The sequence below is a fragment of the Apteryx mantelli genome, chromosome 2 (assembly GCF_036417845.1).
Source record: "Apteryx mantelli isolate bAptMan1 chromosome 2, bAptMan1.hap1, whole genome shotgun sequence".
Taxonomy (NCBI): domain Eukaryota; kingdom Metazoa; phylum Chordata; class Aves; order Apterygiformes; family Apterygidae; genus Apteryx; species Apteryx mantelli.
Window position 1 is genome coordinate 90,055,202 of NC_089979.1, and position 19,214 is coordinate 90,074,415.

Genomic DNA, 19,214 nt, shown 5'->3' on the forward strand with positions numbered 1-19,214 from the left:
TTTGATGCAGTTGCCAATGTAACAGATAATTCAACTTTACCATAGATTTCCAGACATTATGGAACTGGGTTTTTTTTCAGCTGTCTACACTTTCTACCCATGAAAGGGTGATGTAACAGCAGACTGTGTAAGCAGCATTAACAAAGTGACTTTCAAGGGAGTATTAGGGTAATATTTAAAAATCAAAGTTTTATCAACACTGTCAAGACTGCCTCTTTACGGAAGACTCCCTTTTTCTTTAAACATACGTTACAAAAGAACAAGAACCTATTAAAACAAATCAATTTAAGTTGGAAAGGGAATTAATGCTAAGCTTACAGATCATTATGTTGCTTTTTCAGTTCTAGCACTTTTTTCAGTGTTCTCCAAGGATGTGGTGAATGAGGCATGATGTTTCTGATGGGGAGAGGAAGGGAATAAGATCATTCAAAGGTGGATGCAGCCCCCCCACCTGAGTAAGAGTAGCAACAAGTCAGGACTGAACAATGTCACTAGAGTGCCTTTACCAGCCAGTGCCATATTCATGGCTACAGCCCCACTTGGTCTTTCCTTAGTAAATCCATGGCCAGTATGATTAAAATCTATATAAAAGTGCATGTGCAAAATTAATCTTTCAAGTGAAACCACAGCATCTGAGATACCATTTTCATGTGCATTATTAAATAATTTTATTTTTCCTAAGGATTTTTATAAAGTGCAGAATGTACCTCTGTGAACTGTGAATGTGCCCTTGTGCCTGAGCTCAGGCTTCAGACTGAACAGACTCGCTGTTTTACCTCAGAAATTAGCTAAGTTATTAGAGACGGCATGAAGCACTGATACAAGGAAGGGCACCTACCATCCAGCATCCCTGCCACATCATAAAGGCCGCAGAAGGAATCTGGTCTTGCAAACTTTTCTGAATGTTCTGAATGTCATGGTAGTACTGTTGCTGGGCATTTGTGGGCCCAGTCATAAAACATGTATTCAGGTTTTTTTCATGCTACTAAAATGTCCATGATGCATCCATAGGAAGGGAATTATATACATAAAGCACATCAGCATTCATTTAAGTTTGAGTAGAATTTCATGGGACCAAGAAAGGGCACTTCACTAGCCCAAGGGCTGTGTCCCAGGAGAATCCCGAGAACTCTCTCAAAAAAGCAGTTTTACAGATGTAAAATCTCTGAGGACAATGCCATTAAAAAATTATTTCAATATTGTTATGCAGTATTCACTACCAGACATGTTCAGAAAACATGAATTATATTCCAAAATGAGATTGACTTAAATCCTAATTTTAAAAAGTACTTTTTTGGAAGTTTATGTTTCTAAGATTATTTTAAACTTTTCCATAACTGAAGAAACTTTTTTTTTTAATAAAGTGAGAGTTTTGTAGATTCCTTTGACATAAATGCAGGACTATTATGCATATATTCTGCATTGCATGATAAATCCCTTTTTGATCTTAAATTTGCACCCTAACTTGTCCATTCTTGCTGTCAAAAATTTAGATTGTAAGTCATCTAGGCATACTCCCCTGCTCAGAGTGGGGCTGCTTTCAAGGTTAGATGAGGTTGTTCAGGACCTTGTCTGGCTGAGATCTGAAAATCTTCAAGAATGGAGATTCCACCACCTCTCTGGGTACCTGCTCCCCTGCTTAACCAGTCTCATGGCAAATAACATGTCCTATTGGAATTTCCCACATTGTAACTTGTGACTGCTGCTTTTCATCCTTTCACTTTGAGAAAAGTTTGGTTCTGATGCAAAGAGCTGTAAATCTATGCACTTAAGGTGCTTTGAAAATCTGTTTTAAATGGGTTCAGAATTTGAGATACAGCGATGGTTTGCCATTAATATCTCAGTGACCTGAATAGGATAAAGGCTTGAAAGTTCATAACTAAGATGCTGGAACAACAAGAGAAGAGGAAGGGCATAGCCTACAACTACCGCATGGGAGAACAGAGAGAAGACAGAGCCAGACTCTTCTTAAAGATGTGTGGTGATAGGACAGAAGGCAATGGACAGATGTTGGGAATTCCCATAAGCTAAAAGGGGAAAAAATGTCAGCACAAGGGTGGTCAAGCACTGAAACGAGCTGTCCAGAGAGGCTGCGCAGTCCCCATCCCTGGAGATACTAGACTGGACAAGTTCCTGAGCAACCTGACCTAGTTGGCCCTGCTTCAAGTAGGTGGCTTGATTAGATGAACTCGAGAGGTCCCTTCCAACCTAAAGTAATCCATGATTCTATGAATTATTTAACTTGGAGATGTTTTTCTGCAACTTTAAATTAGTTAGGCTGTGTCCGGTGAACTTAAACACATTACCCCAGAGCAGAGCAGCCTGTAAGAAACAGCCTGGCAGCAGCACCCTCCCATGGGAGCTTCTACTGCAGTGAAAAACTCAGTGACCACTTTCTCCCCACACTCCAAAAAATCAGTAAATGAACACAAAAAATTGTATGGTTAATGAAAGCCATGTGTACATGTGCCAGTGCATAGAGATAGGTGCACCTGAAATATGAGTATTGTGCATTTTAACTATTTATTATCAATTTTCTTTCAGAATTATGTGTACATTTACTCATGGCTCATTATTCATATACAACATACTGATAGAAAATGTGGAGACCAAAGAGTGAATACAGTTCCATTTGGCTTAGGTTTACAGAATGGAAAGCCAAGAACAGCTATGTTAGGTCAATAATATTAGCATAATGATGACTAACTAATCAATTTAATGGCTGTGATGTAGTTGGATGCTACCTCACTTGAAGCTTTAGGAGCTTATAACAGAAATAAAATTTCAGTTTAAAAGTGAAAATCAGCAAGTCTCTTGAGTAAGTGCAATTACTTTGAACTACCTGTGGTGTGGAAAATGCTATCTTGAAATAATCCAGCATTCTGCTGTCTTTTTTTTTTTTTTTCTTAAACTTCTTAACTAGAAAAATGAAAATACTGCAGTCTCATTGTTCCTGGTGGGCAGGTGCTCAGTGACTTAGGCCGTTATAATGCTGTGGTATTGCTCCCAGGATGGCGCCGTGCCTGGGATACTTCCGGATGCTCACTAGCTTAAGGGGAACTGTAAAAGAGCAAGCACTCCAGGTGCAGTGCCGCTGTCAATTAGAAGTATTTATTGATCACTCCCCATTGCAATCTTTCAGCCCAATTGGCTATAGGTGAGCACTAAAATACAGTTCTATGCAAGCTTTGGGTTTGCAACAGAGCTGCTGTCAGAGTGATTCCAAACCCTCGCTGTCCCATTGGTCACGGAGGAATTGCGGTGTGGGCATCCCCCGTCTAACCAGGTGAGGGTCCTGGGGGCAGTCCAGCTGCCTGGAGCAGGATCCACACTGTATAGGATGGCATTAATCTTTCATAGTTCCCTTGTTGTCACCCCTAAAAGTAGCAGTTTAAACCAATGACAAGCCAAATTGTCTTTTTATCTGGTCAGGTTTCATGATTCCCTACAATGCCCTTGTTTTACTTCTTTATCACTACTTTTCCCCGTGTCCTACCAGAGTTGAGGGTGTCTGCAGTGCCACCTCGTTTCTTCTCGCCACATTCCCACCCAGCTCTGCGTGGGGTGCCTCAGGCCGTGGGCACCCCAAACCATCACTGACTGCTATCCATGAGGCCCCCCGGGCCTGCCAGGCTGCCACAAATGCTTAAGTTCAGGTATCTCAAAAATGTTTGTCTGGGAATAGGTTTTTCATTGGAATTCTGTGAATCGTGCGTAGTGATAGTTTTGGGGCATTTCTGAAAGTCTTGATAGAGCGTACTGTCTGTGCTGGCGAGCAATTGGGAGCCTTTCTGCCAGGAAGGGCCCTGAACCAGGGAAGGTGTAGATACCTGCATCTAAACTGCCAGAGACAGGTGGGTTTTAACTGTCTCAGAAAGAGTTATCTTCTACTTATCTTTGACCCAAGAACTGACCCACTGACTCTCTCAGTCCTGTTTATCTCAGGAGTAATGTTTCGAGTAGGACTCAGGTCAGCTTTGATGTTTTTGATAAGTAATCAATATAACAAAGGTGGCTTTTAACCCCCTTTCCCAAGAAATCAGGTTTATGAAATGCCTTTCTGCTTGACTTTTAATAATTTTTAGATCTGCTGGCCTATTTTAACTGAATTTGACAAAGTGGTAAAGGTCTAAAAAAGTAATAAGCATCTAACAGTTTTTGTTTGAAAGCAGTTACTGTGTGGAGTGACACTGATTGATGCCTGGCGGGTGCTTAAGGGTTACAGAGCCATCACAGGTAGGGAGTGAGGAGCAATGTATTGCCCAAGGTGTTGGGAAGGTGTGGTGTTAAAATAACCAGTGCACACATATAAGATCACGGCCTATTTTTCTTGTCTCTATTGTTAAAGACAAAGCCATTTTGGGGGTGGTGGGTTTGTGAGGTAAAATTTTGAGATGTTCCTACAACAGCTACCAAAAAAAAAAAAAAAAAAGGCTAAACTCCAAAGACAGTTTTGCTAGTGATATTAAGTATGGGAATCTATGAATGATTTATGTCCGACTTCCTAGTACGTTCCCAAATGGCTGGTAATACTTTTCCTCTTCGTCTGTCCGTGATCTTCTAAGGTTTAACTTCCATTCTCTCAGGAGCATGTATATGCCCTGCCTTACACAACCTCATTTGTGTTTTCATGACGCTGCTACGAATCTCGTTGCTGTTGTGCAAATTGAATACAGCAGATTTACTTTGTGTTCTGGTTACTCCACTATCTAGTATCCTGTTCAGCTTCTTACAGATTTTCCATGTCCACACTTGAGCTGATTTTCGTTTTGTTTTTTTACTGCTGTTCTCACTTGCATGTGAGTTAAGAGTTTATCAGCTAGCCTGATTTATGAGGGGAGATGTCAAGAATAGGGGTAGCTTTGATAGTAAAGAGAACCCAGAGCAGAAGGACAGGGGCAGTAGTCGTCATATATGCTAAAGTTTTTTTGAAGAGGAGTGAAATTATTTGATTTTTTTGTCTGTGCTAGATGCTACAGGAAACACAACTTAAATTGCACTGGGAAACCCTGATATTAGACGCCAAAATAAGCTCCCTACCAGTAAGGCTAGGGAACAGAGGAATAGGTTGAGTGAGGAGGCTGCAGGAGGTTTCAGCGAGAGATGTTTTTAAGAAGTGGTTATATGTATTACATATCCAAACCGATTTAGGCGGAAAAAAATCCTACCTTGCCAAGGAGATTGATAGTGGTCTACATGATTTGGAGGCCCTTTTTAGCCCTATTTTCTGTAACCCTACACTGCTAGCAGTTTAAGTCCTACTAAAAACTGAGAATGGCTGATTTCATGTACTGAAGGCCAAGCTAAAATAAAATATATACCGCATCTGATCAGGTGTACTAGCACAAATATAAGCCTTTGCTCTAGTCGTGCTTGCTGTCAAAACACTATTGTTGATTCAGGTATGATTTTTTGAATATAACTACCTTCAGTACAGTAGCATCTCCATTGGTTTTGAAAGTTCATTCTGTGTTTTCTTTCCATATTATATTTTTCATATGATTTTGTATAATGCAAAAACATTAAAATGTATAATGGTAAAAGCTCAGCCAAATTTTGTCACGCTGTAAATTCAGTGTCATTAGCTTATTAAATGCAATTGGCTGCAATCTTTTTCCTCCTAATGACTGTAGGGATAAGCTGAACTAATGAGATAGATGTTAGAAATGGTATTCTATGTCCAGAAGAAACCCAGTTATTTCATCATTTGCATAAGACTTGCATATTGTAGTAAGTGCACAAAATAGTATTTTTAACATCAGCAACATTTCTTGTGATTTTCTCTGTTTCTAGAGAAACAGAATATGCAGCATGCCTGTTGGCTTATTATTTTTTTAAGTTTTATATGTAAAACCAAAAATCCTGGAAACATGCAGTAGCAGCACGCTGTGTTGGGCAGCTGGGGCGGCTGGAGGAGGACAGGCAGGAGATAATGGCTCCTAATTCATCAAATGAAGAGGAAAATTTAAACGCGCATAAAATGACAATTTCCAATAGCTGGGAGCAGGACCAAGGAGGTTTTGGCCTTTAGTCTTGTTTAGTTCGCTGAGTTTTACTTCTTCCAAGCAGCGTTTTGGGAAGGGTCGGTTGCGTGACATTCCCCTGCTGGCGGCCGGACAGCCTGAGCGGCCAGGGTGGGCACGCAAAGGCTGCTTTCTGGGAAGCTGCCTCAAAACCGGAGAGAAAAATAAGCTTGCAGCAGGGGAGCTGCTCTCAGCCAGTGCTTCCGAAGCTACTTAGCGGGCGCCGCTTTCACAGTTTTAGTGCCTCTTCCTGCGCCGGGGTGGTTATGGGCAGGCAATTCTTTGCCCGCGCTGTGGAGCTCCACGTGTCTCCCGGGTGAGCTGCGGGAGCAGAGGGAAGCGTTTGGGCCCCCCGCTGCCCCTGAATGAGTGGCTGCAAGGGTGACAGGCCCTTTTGACGTAGCCTTTCTTTCTTGCTGAATCCTGGCGGTCTCTCTCTTTCCTGTGCGCAATTTTCAGCCAGGCTTCAGGATGTGGGATAGATAGCAGGAGCAATGCAATCCAGTGTTTTATGCAGAAATACAGCTCTACAAAATGAGCTATTAGGCCATTTATATTTTGGGGGGGAAAATTGCAACAGCAGAAGGAAAATGGCTTTGTTTCCTGTTAAGACGCAATTAATAATTTAGCAAGAAAAAAAAAAACATAAGAAAATTAGATCTGATTGAAGGTAAGGTACTTATGTGTGCACGTTTCATGTGGTACTTTACAGAGAATAATGTTTTCTGCTAACTGTGTTTAATTATATGCTACATTGCAGAAAATAGGTAACTTGTCATAATAGGAGTTGGTGTTTGTGGCACTGAATAAGAAAATGTAATTCAAAAGTCATTTTAAATTGATGTATTGGAATCATACGGAAGTTTTACATGCTGTACTTGTGGTAGGAGGAGACAGGTATATCATCTGGATTTTCAAGTGTTAACTTCAGGTTGTGTATGCATCTCAAGCAAGGACATTACCAGAGCTAAGGATTCGGTATTTACCACATTTAGTGATTTGCGTACTAAAAGGCAATCATGAAAATATGCAGCTGTTTTAATTAGAAATAATGTATTATGCTATACAATAATCCTTCAATATATTATGCTATATAATCCTTCAATTTATATACTAATTCAGACTGAGATTTAGGGAGATTTCTCTTAAGTGAAATGACTGAAAATATTTTATGAATAATTCATATTTTTCATGTTTTTAACATTGCATGCATGCCAGTGCCCTGAGCTTCAGGAAGCTTTTGGAGAAGACGGCCCAGCTGGCCTGAATGAGCCTTTGCAGGCAGCACTGAGGCTACAGAGCCAAACCTTTATAGATTGCCATCTTCCCTTATTTTTAGAGCCCTAGTTTCCATGGTAAGCTGGTGCACAAATGTTTACACTGTGCACTGAAAATTGTAAGTCACTTTTACCCAGCTCCGCTTTTCAGACTTCTTATTTCTTCCGGAAAAAGCTTTATTTTATGAAGACCTGGGGTTTGGAAAGGAGAATGGAGCCAAGGCAGGACACATGCCATGGAGGCAAACGGCAAGTGCTGTGCCCCGCAACCCCTCTGATGGCACCGCTCTGGATATCCCTGCTGCTCTTTAGGAAGGGTGTCCAGCTGGCAGCCTGTGGGCCTGATCCGCTCCACAAAATAAATACATTTGGCCAGCTCCCACGTGAATGTGATCTTACCCTGCCTGCATATAACCACGCAAGCTGCCTCGGTGCTAATTCAGTTCTGGAAAGTGGCTTGACTTGCTTGCCGAGATGTGTCTGTAACAGCATTTATTGCAGAGATACTATACTATAGCTTAGCCTTCAGAAAGATATACCTTTCCATAATCACCATCACCACCTTCCTCTCGGAAAACGAATATTAGAAATAGCAGTAAGCTCTAAGAATCTTTTTTTTTTCTTTTTTTTGAAACAGGTCTCAAAACTAGCATAATGACTTCTGTGCTGTTCTTTTTCCCTCTTCCCTTTTTCCCTCTTCCCTTTTTCCCTCTTCCCTTTTTCCCTCTTCCCTTTTTCCCTCTTCCCTTTTTCCCTCTTCCCTTTTTCCCTCTTCCCTTTTTCCAAAAACTCTATCATAAAATGCTACCTCAGTCACCTTCTAGACTAGGAGAAAGTTAGGCAGAGTAAGTTACCTAGCTTAAAATGCAATATATATTAAATAACCATTCAAGTTAGAAAATCAGTACTTGAAGGTTTATATTTCTCTCATGTATTTTTTATTGGTTCTCTGTTTGCAAAGCATTTCATGATTCATTTCTTTCATGATATTGTAATTTCATGTTGGATGCTGCCACTGGAATAGTATTAAAAAAAACCCCACAGCTGTATATGATTCGAATCCTCTCCAAATGTGCTGTGGTAAATATTTTGGAGTAAAACTGGGAGATCATTTAATATTTTGTTTTAGAAATTAATTTTAAATCAACTTAGTAGTTTAAAAAGTGATGAATTAATTACTTCTATATTACCCACCTGAAGCATGCAAGTTCTTCTATGCTCTCCTTAAAGTAACATTATTCTTACATGCATATGATTTCTGATACATACCAGATTTGTAATAACAAAAGAATTGTTTTGTTTTCCTGTAAACTGCAGAAGCTATGCCTGTTCCAGACCAGCCCTCATCTTCTGATAAAACAAGTTCCCTTAGTCCTGTGTTGAACACATCCAATGGCGATGGCTCTGAAACGGAGACGACCTCTGCAATTCTCGCTTCAGTTAAAGAACAGGTATGCAAGTGCCGCATCTGCATGTTAGAAGATGATAATATGATTTAATGTTTTTTACTAAGGTTTCATAGATGGTATCCGAATAATTTCATTTTAAAAAAGAATTAAAAAATACATGTTACAAAAAATCTAAAATATTTCTTCACTGTCCTATCACAAATTGAATATAATCATTGAACTATTCATTCTATTCTCCACCTTTTACTGTGGGCAGTGATTTTGGAAGATCTCTCCTTTTCTTGTTGGTAATATTCATGTGGAGTTACAGTGTAAAAGCATGGCATATAAGCACTGCAGACAAATAATCAGCCTTAGAGAAGATATGCCATTCCTGACTTTTTACTTAAAAGAATTTAGAAGAATCCTAATATTTTAAAATTTAACTCATATTTGTTTTTATTTTAATTGCATACAATTTGACATTAAATTAATTTAGGCTAAAAATGGGTACGGACAGAGGCTTTAGAGGTTTTGGATAGTTAATAGTGAAAGTATTAGAAATCTCTGAAGCAAAAATGACTGTTTGTGTGACTCTGCTTAATTCTAATAAGAGAGATTTGGACATTTTATGTAAATTTTGGTGGGACGAGTGAGATTTTGCTTAGTGCCTCTTTGTACATCAGGCGATGGTTAATATTCCAGTTCATGAAAACATCTGATCTCCTGCACCACCTCATTTGGCTCACCAGCATCAACAGGTATCGAAAACAGTGATGTTAAAAGATGGGTATTCTTAATCAGCTTTCTCCTTGCTATAGCTATCCAGGTTGGTTCTCTCCATTATAGAATATTTATGTTTCTCTGCCTAAGTCATTCATTGCTTCTTTGGTAAAATTTAGTGCATGAACTCAGCTTATGATTTCTAACACCATTGGATTATTAGCTGGTTGAGTCATTGAGCTTTTATAAAATACCATGCCTTTTTCCTTGATTTTTTGGTTTTGATATATACCAGTGTCCACTTTTGGCTGTTAGAGGTTGATCATGTTTCCTGCTTCTGTAAAGACAATAGCAAGAAAGACAGGTTGTAATGTGGAGCTTTGTCTTAGGATTTATATTAGATCATTATATTAGAATTACCCATGGTTTATATGTGTGTATAAATATTTTCTTTCAGCCAATAGCATTACTTGGGCATGTACCATTATCCAGACTTAAACCAGAGTTTCAGCCTATGTTTCTACAATATTACAAAGAAAAATTCCTGCCTTAGCCGTTGACTCTCTGATGATGAAAAAATTTACAGCAAAATTACGTAGGTAGAAGATATGTTGTGTCTTTCTGGTAGAATGTGAAACGGTATTGAATAGTAAGAAGTTCTTTTCTGTCATTGAATTTTGGGATTATATTGCTAGTTTATGCCTGGTTATATATTTTGTAACTGGAAAAAAAAATCAATCAGTGAATTGAGAGCTAAAGGGAATCAGTGCTGAACACACTAGCCAAAAGAATTTTAAGTGGAAAAAATATTAGCAAAGTTATTTTGATGCCCATGAATTACAGCAAACCGGAGCCTGCAAGAAAGGAACTCTGCAATCCCTTATCACGAAGAATAGCCTAGCCAGCTAACCTAAGGTATTGCTGACTAACAAGGTAATCTGTTGGATCACTGTGGTACTAGGTACCCAAATTTCACAGGTGTTCTGTTAAGTAAACCTCTATTTTGACAGATGATCTGTAGTCAGGTCTCTCTTGGAGCTGGAACACTGTACTAAACTGGTAATTGTGAATGAATTTTGGATCCCAATGAATTCCTGAGAATATATAGTGACTTCAGTAAATTGGGCTTAATGGCAAACACTTATGTTCAGCCACACTCACTACTGCAAAAGCCATGTGACTCCAATATTATTTGTTTTATTATTTTATAGTTACGTTTTGAAAGAAAAAGCTGCTTTAGGGCTTTTTCTATTCCCCACAATATTTTGTGTTTTGCCAGGCTTGCATTATTTAGTTTGTTTTTGGAAGAATTCTAGGAAAACCCACCATTTCCATTCTTCAAGCAGATGAAATGCTTTACACTAATTGTGCATTAGGGGAATAGATAAAGGAGGTTGCTAACTATCTGAATGTTTAGGTAGGTAGTGTCTGCTCTTAGAAAGAAAAAATGAATAACTTTACTGCCTGGTAAGTGATTTTGCTTAATGTCACTTTTGGCTTTAGCCAAAAATATGCCTGGAGTTTTAGAAATATGAACACAATTAGGCAAAAATACTGTTAACAAAAAAAAAGGTGATCAAGTTCATAATTAAGGTATATTTGGATGAATCAAATATGTTACATACTTGTCTTTGTCTGTAGCTGATTCTTAACTTTAAAAAAGTTGCATTGCTTCTTTTAATTCTCTTGGAACACTTGTGGCAAATTTATAGTCTGTTTTCTCTTGAAATATCTAAAACAGTATCTTTGGATGACTGCAGCGAAGTAAACTGCAGGCTTTATAGCACTCATGACTGTAGTAGGTGTTTCCAGTCTTTGAAGAGGGCAGGATATGTGAAAAAAGGCCACCGAAGAATTTATAAATATTATATTTATCTGCTTTAGTTAAACTTCCTACGTGAAGCATAAGTGATTTATTCATAAAATCTTAAACTTTGCTGTGCTTAATTTGAAGAACACATATCCATGTGCTATTTTATTTTGAGGAAAAGAGTTATTGGGTCTAAAAATATTTGTGTGTCAAGAATTTTGCTCAGTATGCTAAATGGAATAAATGGTGGTCATGACTGGATCAGAAGATTTAGCCATGTGCTTTTCAAGGTTGGGATTTCTGATAAAAATAGAAACAGAAATTAAGTATTTTGTTGTTGAGGGGTTAGAGATACCTAAGAAATTCAAATCCCAAACTCCTTGCTTTAATGTGTAAGCCATTTCATTCGTGTTTTTCCCCTGGACAAGTATACAGAGTTACAGTCAGGTTTCAGACTTTTGGGGTGCAACTGGAAAGAAGTTATGAATCTGGGAATATGAATCCAGGTTTGGTCCCTTGCTTCTTTCTCAAGGTCAGAAAGCACTGCTGGACGTGACGCATGGGTCTTCATACGTCTAAGAAATCATGAGGTGCTAGGCAGTGAGCTTTGGCTTAGGTATTTCCAAGCTGTTCTCATCAAGAGGGCAGGTCACTTTGGTGAAAATGAAAGCTGGGGATTTTTTCAGACAGTCAGAATCAAGTGCTTTAGAATCAAGGTTTTGAGGCCAGAACAGGCAATTAAATCATCTAGTGTGACCAATGAACACAGGTCACAGCATTTCATACAGTTGTCCAAGTAGCGAGCCCCAAATCTGATCACAGAATGACTTTCACAACTGTTTCCCCTATTAAATTGAATGCCCTACTGTAATGTATGATATTCGCCAGTATAAAATCTCACTGTTCACTTATAGGAACCAATAATTTCTATAATAACCTTAAGTATTCTGTGGCTTTTCTATATAGATTCAATTAAAATAAATCCATATCTTGCTTTTCTTCAAACATCAGGATCTATCTTTGCCTCTAAAAGTTTTAGCAGTTCACTTTTGGACCCAAGATAGTTATATTTCATCAATATCTATTTAAGTTTTTTCATTGTCTCTCTCAGTAGTATGTGAATATATTCACTTCCTTAATTATAGAACTCTCTTGTTTCCAATGAGATTTTAAGATATTCCAGACAGAGATTCCCCTTCCTTTTTGTCATCTTTTTTCATTAATATATTGATTTTTAGATATTAATACAGTATAACAGGAAGTAGACTTGGCTGCATGATATATTTTGAATGCCACAAGTATAAATGCAACAGATACTGTACTTCTAAGTTGCTGGATGGACCAACATATTATTATTCAGGTATGAATGTGAGCTTTATGAGTACAATTAGTGCTTCCCAAATACCTCCTCAAGTTAATGGGAATGCTTTTGAGATGTTTGATTCCCACTGCTAGAAAGTGGGCATTAAGCAGAGAAGTTTTGAAGAGAGTCATCACAGGGCTGGTGAAGAAGGAAATCACTTCATACCCTTGTTATATGCCCTGCTGTATAGGATTCTGGAGTTCTTGATTTAGTCTGGGTCTGGTTTCATGTAGTTTTTTTGGAGGAGCCACGACTGTATTCAGTGTTGTGCTTCTAGGGAAATGGCAGATTACAGGAGACTAGACAAGCAGTTTTTCTTCAGAACCTGGTATACTGTAAGTGGTGCCAAAGACACCATAGCCGCAGTAAACACAGCATGAAGAAAAAACAATTACTTCCCTGAAAGAAGGATGTGGTGATAATCCAAAATATGTAATAATATTTGGGACTGTCTGAAATGAACTAGGAGCAGAAAGGCTTCTGTAACAATTTAGTGTGATAGAAGAGTATGGAGGGAATACAACCTCCCAGCAAAACCATCTTTGAAGAGAGTGAAGAAGATGCTAAGTATCAGAACAAAATTAAATATTATGCTGTCTTGATATAGAGTAGTGTTGAAAAATCAGTAATTCAAAGCCAAGAATTTCAGGGAAGTTAGGTAGAATGCTGCTTGCTGATGTCTTAGTCTAATCCTAATGGAAAGCCCTATTAGAGGGCATTGTAAAGGAAGGCGCAATATCTTTTGCTATCATGCAGCCAGGATATGAACACTTTTGTTGCCCCACAAGCACTCCTGCCTCAGCTGTTGAAGGGACATCTGTTGCCATTAGTGGAAGAATTTCAAACATGAAATATAGATACCCTAAAAAAGTAATAACATTGATCTCCAAATTTGAATTTTAATATATTAAATTTGTAACATTTTAACATTGCTTATCTCTCCCCCTCCTTCTCCCTCCCTCTCTCTCCCTCCCTGCTTCTTCCTCCCTCCTCCTTTGGTATCATTTATTTTTTAATCTGAGATATTTTCCTGTCTAAACCAAGTCTTTTTGATCAGCTTACCAGAATACATTCTCAATCTTACCTTAATTTAGGTCCTTAAGAGGAGCTGAATTAAAATAGTTAGGAATGGCTAATGAAATTGTGCTCGTTCCTGCGCTGATGCAGCTCCCTCTGCCGTACTGACTAACATGCGGGCTTCGGCAGCCGAGTGGTGAATGTGACTGGGGAGCTGACTGATGGCAAAATAACCCTCCAAAATGATAAGAAAGTGGCTTTGGGAGGTTGTGTTTGGCTTTCTTTTTTAAGGGAGGGGTGCTGGATCAGTTTGCCAACTTGTTTTCAAGGGTAGGGCTGCTTAGCACTGCTGCTGTAAAAATATACTTCGCACCATGGGCTGAGTTACCTGCTTTTTGTGGTATTTGCAAGGATTCAGGAAGTCCAAGGTAACATCCCTATGTAAAGGTGCAGGGGAGCAGAGGTTTGCAGTGTGCCTTCCCCACCCCGGCCCCACTTACTTGTCTGAAAATGCTCAAAGGCACATTTCTATATTCTTGGTATTCCTCTTACTTAGCTGACTTACCTATTTTCAGTATTTTTTTCCTTCCATTCCTGTGTTCATTAATAGTAATTTCTGTTTGCACAGAAAATGTATAAAGGTTGCTGAGTCCCATTGCATTCAGAAATGGTGTACCTCTTCTAAGGAGGGAAAAAACAAGTGCTGTTAAAAGACTAACTGTGAACATTTCAGTTAGTGATTATTTTTACTTCTGTCTTCTCTTCTCTGGAAATGACAGAAACAAGCAATAAAAGCACTTCCCAGATGCAACAGTGACCTTTCTCCTTTAACTTGCTTTGCCAGTACTTCTGCGGGTGCAGCTTTATTTTGCAGCTTTATTTTTGAAAGGAATTTTTGAAGGAGATTTAATTTTCTTCATTGTTTTAGCACTTCTTTTCCTTTTATGTCCTTTTGGAAACTTGAATTCTTCTATTGTGTTTTTCCATCTGGTTCTGTGTGTTTTCTCACAAGATGTCATTTTCCACTCCTGATGTATTTACTGCTAAATGGAACTGTATCTTTCTGTGGGTTATTTAAATCTTTTGTATTCCAAGAAAAAAATATTTAAGAGGCAGTTTAATGCTATGCATGTTACACTTTGATAAAATACATTACAAGTCTGCTAAGGTAAACATTAAGGTAAATTTAAACTTAAAATAAATCTAAACCTGGAAATTAAGATTCATTACCTCCCAGTAATCTTAACTTTGGTTATGACTTCATGTAGTAATGATAGTATTAGGAGAGTTTAGAAACATGTGATAAACTCATTTTAACAATGTAGTATATGTACTTCCCTTTTTCTTCCTCGTTTGTGGAAAAAAAATATTTCTCTGTCAAATTTCTGGTGACAGAAAATTATTCTATTGTTTCCTCTAATAAGAATCTTTCCAGTGTGACAGAATAAAATGCCCACAAAAGACATTAACCTTTAAAAAAAAGCTGTGAAGATTCTTTATAAAGTTCTAGACAAATAAATGGGTTAATTCATAAATTCTCTCCCTCAAGGTTAATGTTGCAATTTGGTAGAAGATCCACTCACTCTGTTTTGGAGGGAGGCTGCATTGGTGCTTTACATTTACATGTATAACCTACCCAGTGGCTTCACACTGTTTTTGCATGGTTTCCTTCCTACTCTTTGTATATACAGTACTTTTTTCTTTTTTTCTTTTTTTCTTTTTTTTTAATGCAAACAGCCAATCCAAGTCCTAAGGACTAAAGAGTTTTTTCTCCTTTTTTAAAAAAGATTTTTGGGGGGAATTTTACTTATTCTTGAATGGATATGTGCGATGAGATTATAGCTACTTAAATTTTGCAATCTCTCTTCTAAAATGCTATCTTTTTTGTTGCTGAAACCTTGTCAGAGGCCAGCGCTCTTTGGCCAGGTCCTTTCAGGCATTCCTTGTGTGGAGGCCTTAATGTTGAATGCAAGGTTTAATTAATTTGAAGGTCTTTGCACTTATTTGCAGAGGACTTTGATTTAGCATAGTGATACAGCAATGCACTTCATTTGCATTAACATTGCGATTTTAGCAGATTATAGGAATCGCAGTATGCAGTTGAACCACAATATAAAAGTGAGTCTCATTACTGGTCTCTGGAGTATGCTCAGGGTGATGACACTGGGCATCCCCAGTTGCCAGGATGGAGTGTGCATGTTGAAGCCAGCTCCAGCCTGCAGCTCTCATCTTCTGGGCTTTGTTGGGTTTCCTTTGCACCAGCTGCGCTCAATCACTTCTCTTCGCCCCTGAGCCCTGCGGCCGTGGCGCCTCTGCTCAGTGCCTGGGAGCCTTCCCCCATGCTGTGTGCCGGGGGGGGGGTCCTTTAATCAGTTGCAGGCCTTTGGCCCGTTATCTTACATGTGGTGGTATGAAGTTTTGTTTTTTCCTGTGCAGAAATTTACGTGTTTGGATATTAATATGCTATGACACCAGCTTTTATAAGCGAAAAACCTCCCCTGGTTATCTAGTTGACAGCATGCAAAGCAGCATTTCTATTTCCATTAGTATTTGCTCAATTTCTTCTATCTGGATAGTCACACAGCAAGTATCTGCTTGCAGTCTAGTCCCTTAGCTGTTTCAAGACATGAGCCATACTACTCAAATTTCATCTTTCTCCCTTCAGTTGCCACTTCTATTTTTTCCCGAGTCCTTATAAAACATTATTCTTTACATTTTTCAGTCAGTTCCATCTCTTTTGCATAATTAGTACATGTCTTTTCTTCCTCAGGTATCTAGTGCCCTTTAATAAAATACTCTGATTAATCTGGGATGGCATTTTGCTGGATGATGTTGTATTCTGTCACTCTAACCTGCGATTCACATTGCGGCGTTACCCCTTGGTTGCAATTACCCCTCCATCCTCACAGTAGCAGGGGGCAATTATGTGCCTGGCTGCATAACTGAGATGTAAAGCAAGCCTTCTGTATACCATTACCAGCCTCTTCAGCTAGGAAGCCTTTTAGTTTCCGTTCACATTGTCAAGTATTTTTCAACAAAAATTCTCAGTGGGGAAAAAAGCAGCATGGAAAACCTTCCTGACTCTTTTTTATGGGTTAGCTTCTCTGTCTTTCATAGTCCTGATGACTGTTTCAGAATCCTGATGTAAAAAGATGTAAACAGATATATTTAGGAATTGCGCTGTAGGCTGCTTTGAAACTGTTTTTCACCCTCTGTCTGATTCCAGCATAGCAACATGTCATAGTAACATCCCCTTTATGTTTTTAGTGTATAGTTATTTACTGAAGGATATCTGTGCTTCAGGTGTTACAATGGGATCCCTGGCGCTCCTTTGGCAGAGCAGCTGAGGCTTCGTTTCCTTCTTAGCATTATCTTTCCTGAATGGAGTTACAGGCCTGTCTTTGTGCACTACATTGGCAGTCCACATCATTGCTTGAGGCTCTTGCTGGCAGAGCACTGGTGGGTGACTGCATCAGATACTGTAAATAGCCTTGATTCCTAATATTAAGTCAGCAGATTCACTTGGAAATTCTCAGGTTTGTGCTAGGTTTGATAAAGTGGCAGGAGTTATTGCCTACTCTGTCAACCACATCTATTTTTAATGACTTGATGTATGGAAAAGTTTGACATTCTAGAATTCAGTCATTCTGAATTAACACATGAATACTAATTTCGTTTGGAGGAGAAAAGTGGACTTTTATTAAACTATCAAATTTTTCTTCTTCTTCTTCTTCTTTTTTTTTTTTTTTCCACAAAGCAGTGCTTGCTATTCTGCTTGTTCCAAGTTACGGAAAATAAGAGGATACTGGATTATTTTTGCCTATATGTTTTCAGTAATGTGTGCCATGAAAATAGATTATTCTTTGGATTAGTTTTTTTTGTTTGGCTACTTTTTCTCATCTTGCCTCCATGTTGAGGTGTTTGGTTGGTCCCTGCCACGATTTGAGGCAGCCACCTGGTATAGCTCCAAGATACTGCTCTGCTAGATGAACGTCACCAGGCAGGGCAAAGGCTTTTGCTTTTGATAGGTTGCTTTTTCATAGCTTTTTCTGTATGGTCAGGACTGCAGGAAGGGAGCTAGCCGCAGCTCTGGCAACAGCGTGTGGTGGGATACCTTTCCCTCTAAATCCTTTAGCCAGTGTGCATGGTTATGGTGTGCATGGGCTGACCACTGTGATGCATAGTGGGATTGAAAGGCATCATAAAATGTGTACATAACAGTGATTTTCCCCACTACAGTCTGTAAAGATCTGTAAGCACCCCACAGCTTATATGCAAAACCAGCATCTCCTTTAGAGGTTTTTCATGCTGAGGCCAGCTGATGGAGTATAGCAAATGGACAGTGATAAATGTGATGGTTGAGGTATTGGTAGCCACTCAAATGGAGGTTTGACGCAGTGCCTGTTTGCTGATATTGAACCGGCAGCACTACTGATGCTATACTCTAGCACACGCCAAATTCACTGTCAGATGCAGAAATAAAAGTTCATTGATAGCGTATGCCATGGTGATGCTTACCTAAATGCTGAAGAGTTAAGCTAAATTAATGACTCAAATCAGTACCCTTAACTTACTTCTTCAGTAACAGGCAAATATTTAAAGGCTGATGACAAGACCATTAAGCACTTGTCATTTACTTTTGTAAAGTGAAGTACCATTTATTCTGTGAATGTATAAAAATATATATGAATGAAAAAGTACTTTCTACTGGAGTGGTGTGTGGGTAATATGCAGCTATATTCCCTTACCTGGCACAAGAAATTATCCAGTATTTAAAACCTTACTGGATTGTTTCTGTAAGAAACAGAGAATTATCATTACCAGATATTTTTGGTGCCTTTTGCTAGTTAATAAAGACCATACATAGCTGTGTTTTCTTGAATGCATTGGGAACAAATGAATGAAAAGAAATCTGTCTGTCTGGTTGTCATCAGTTTCCTCTGAACAGAAAGCAATGTTCTCCCTCCCCTTTTCATCCATAAAAAGATCCATGGGAAGCTTACACTTTTCTGTTTTTCCCATCACACACAATTTAGCTTCTGATTTTTCCTGTGTTGACAGCTGTATCCACTCCCTCTCAGTTCATCTATGGTCATGCAAAGAGCTATTTTATGGTTTCTTTTTGTGAATTTGAATAATACATAATTTACGTCCCATGATGATTTTTTGTTGTCCTTTTTTTTTTTTTTTTTTTTAACACGATAGGCTGTTAGTCTGTAGTTAAAATGCAAGATTGCAGGCAGAGGTAGCCAGTGTTTAAAGCCGGAAAAGATACGCAAGGTTTTCTGCAGTTCTAACTTGAATATTTATCTTTTAAAATTTTTCACCCTTATTTGCTCTAATAGCAGCTACTCCTCATTACAAGCTTTCATGGATTTGAAGACCTTGTATGATGAAAGCTTGTTAATTATTTTTGGCTCATTTGGTAGAATATTTTTAAAAATTGTCTTTTCATGAATCTTGCCTTGGTTATATACCTGAACATTGTGGCTGTAACTGTACTGTTTGTGTAGTTCATACATGCATGATGACAGTCAGTGGCACCTTTTAGCATAGCAGTGCACATGTATGTGTACAGAGAAGGAAAGTCTCGTAATAAAAGTATATTAATTT

General features: G+C 38.6%; 1 protein-coding gene across 1 annotated transcript in view; it reads left to right on the forward strand.

The window, feature by feature from the left end:
- The window catches only part of CTNND2 (catenin delta 2), a 723,110-nt gene that overhangs the window by 120,111 nt on the left and 583,785 nt on the right, over positions 1–19,214 (forward strand). The window contains exon 2 of the mRNA XM_067291004.1: positions 8,618–8,751. Within this exon, the coding sequence (XP_067147105.1) occupies positions 8,618–8,751 (134 nt within the window). The remainder of the gene's footprint in view (positions 1–8,617; positions 8,752–19,214) is intronic.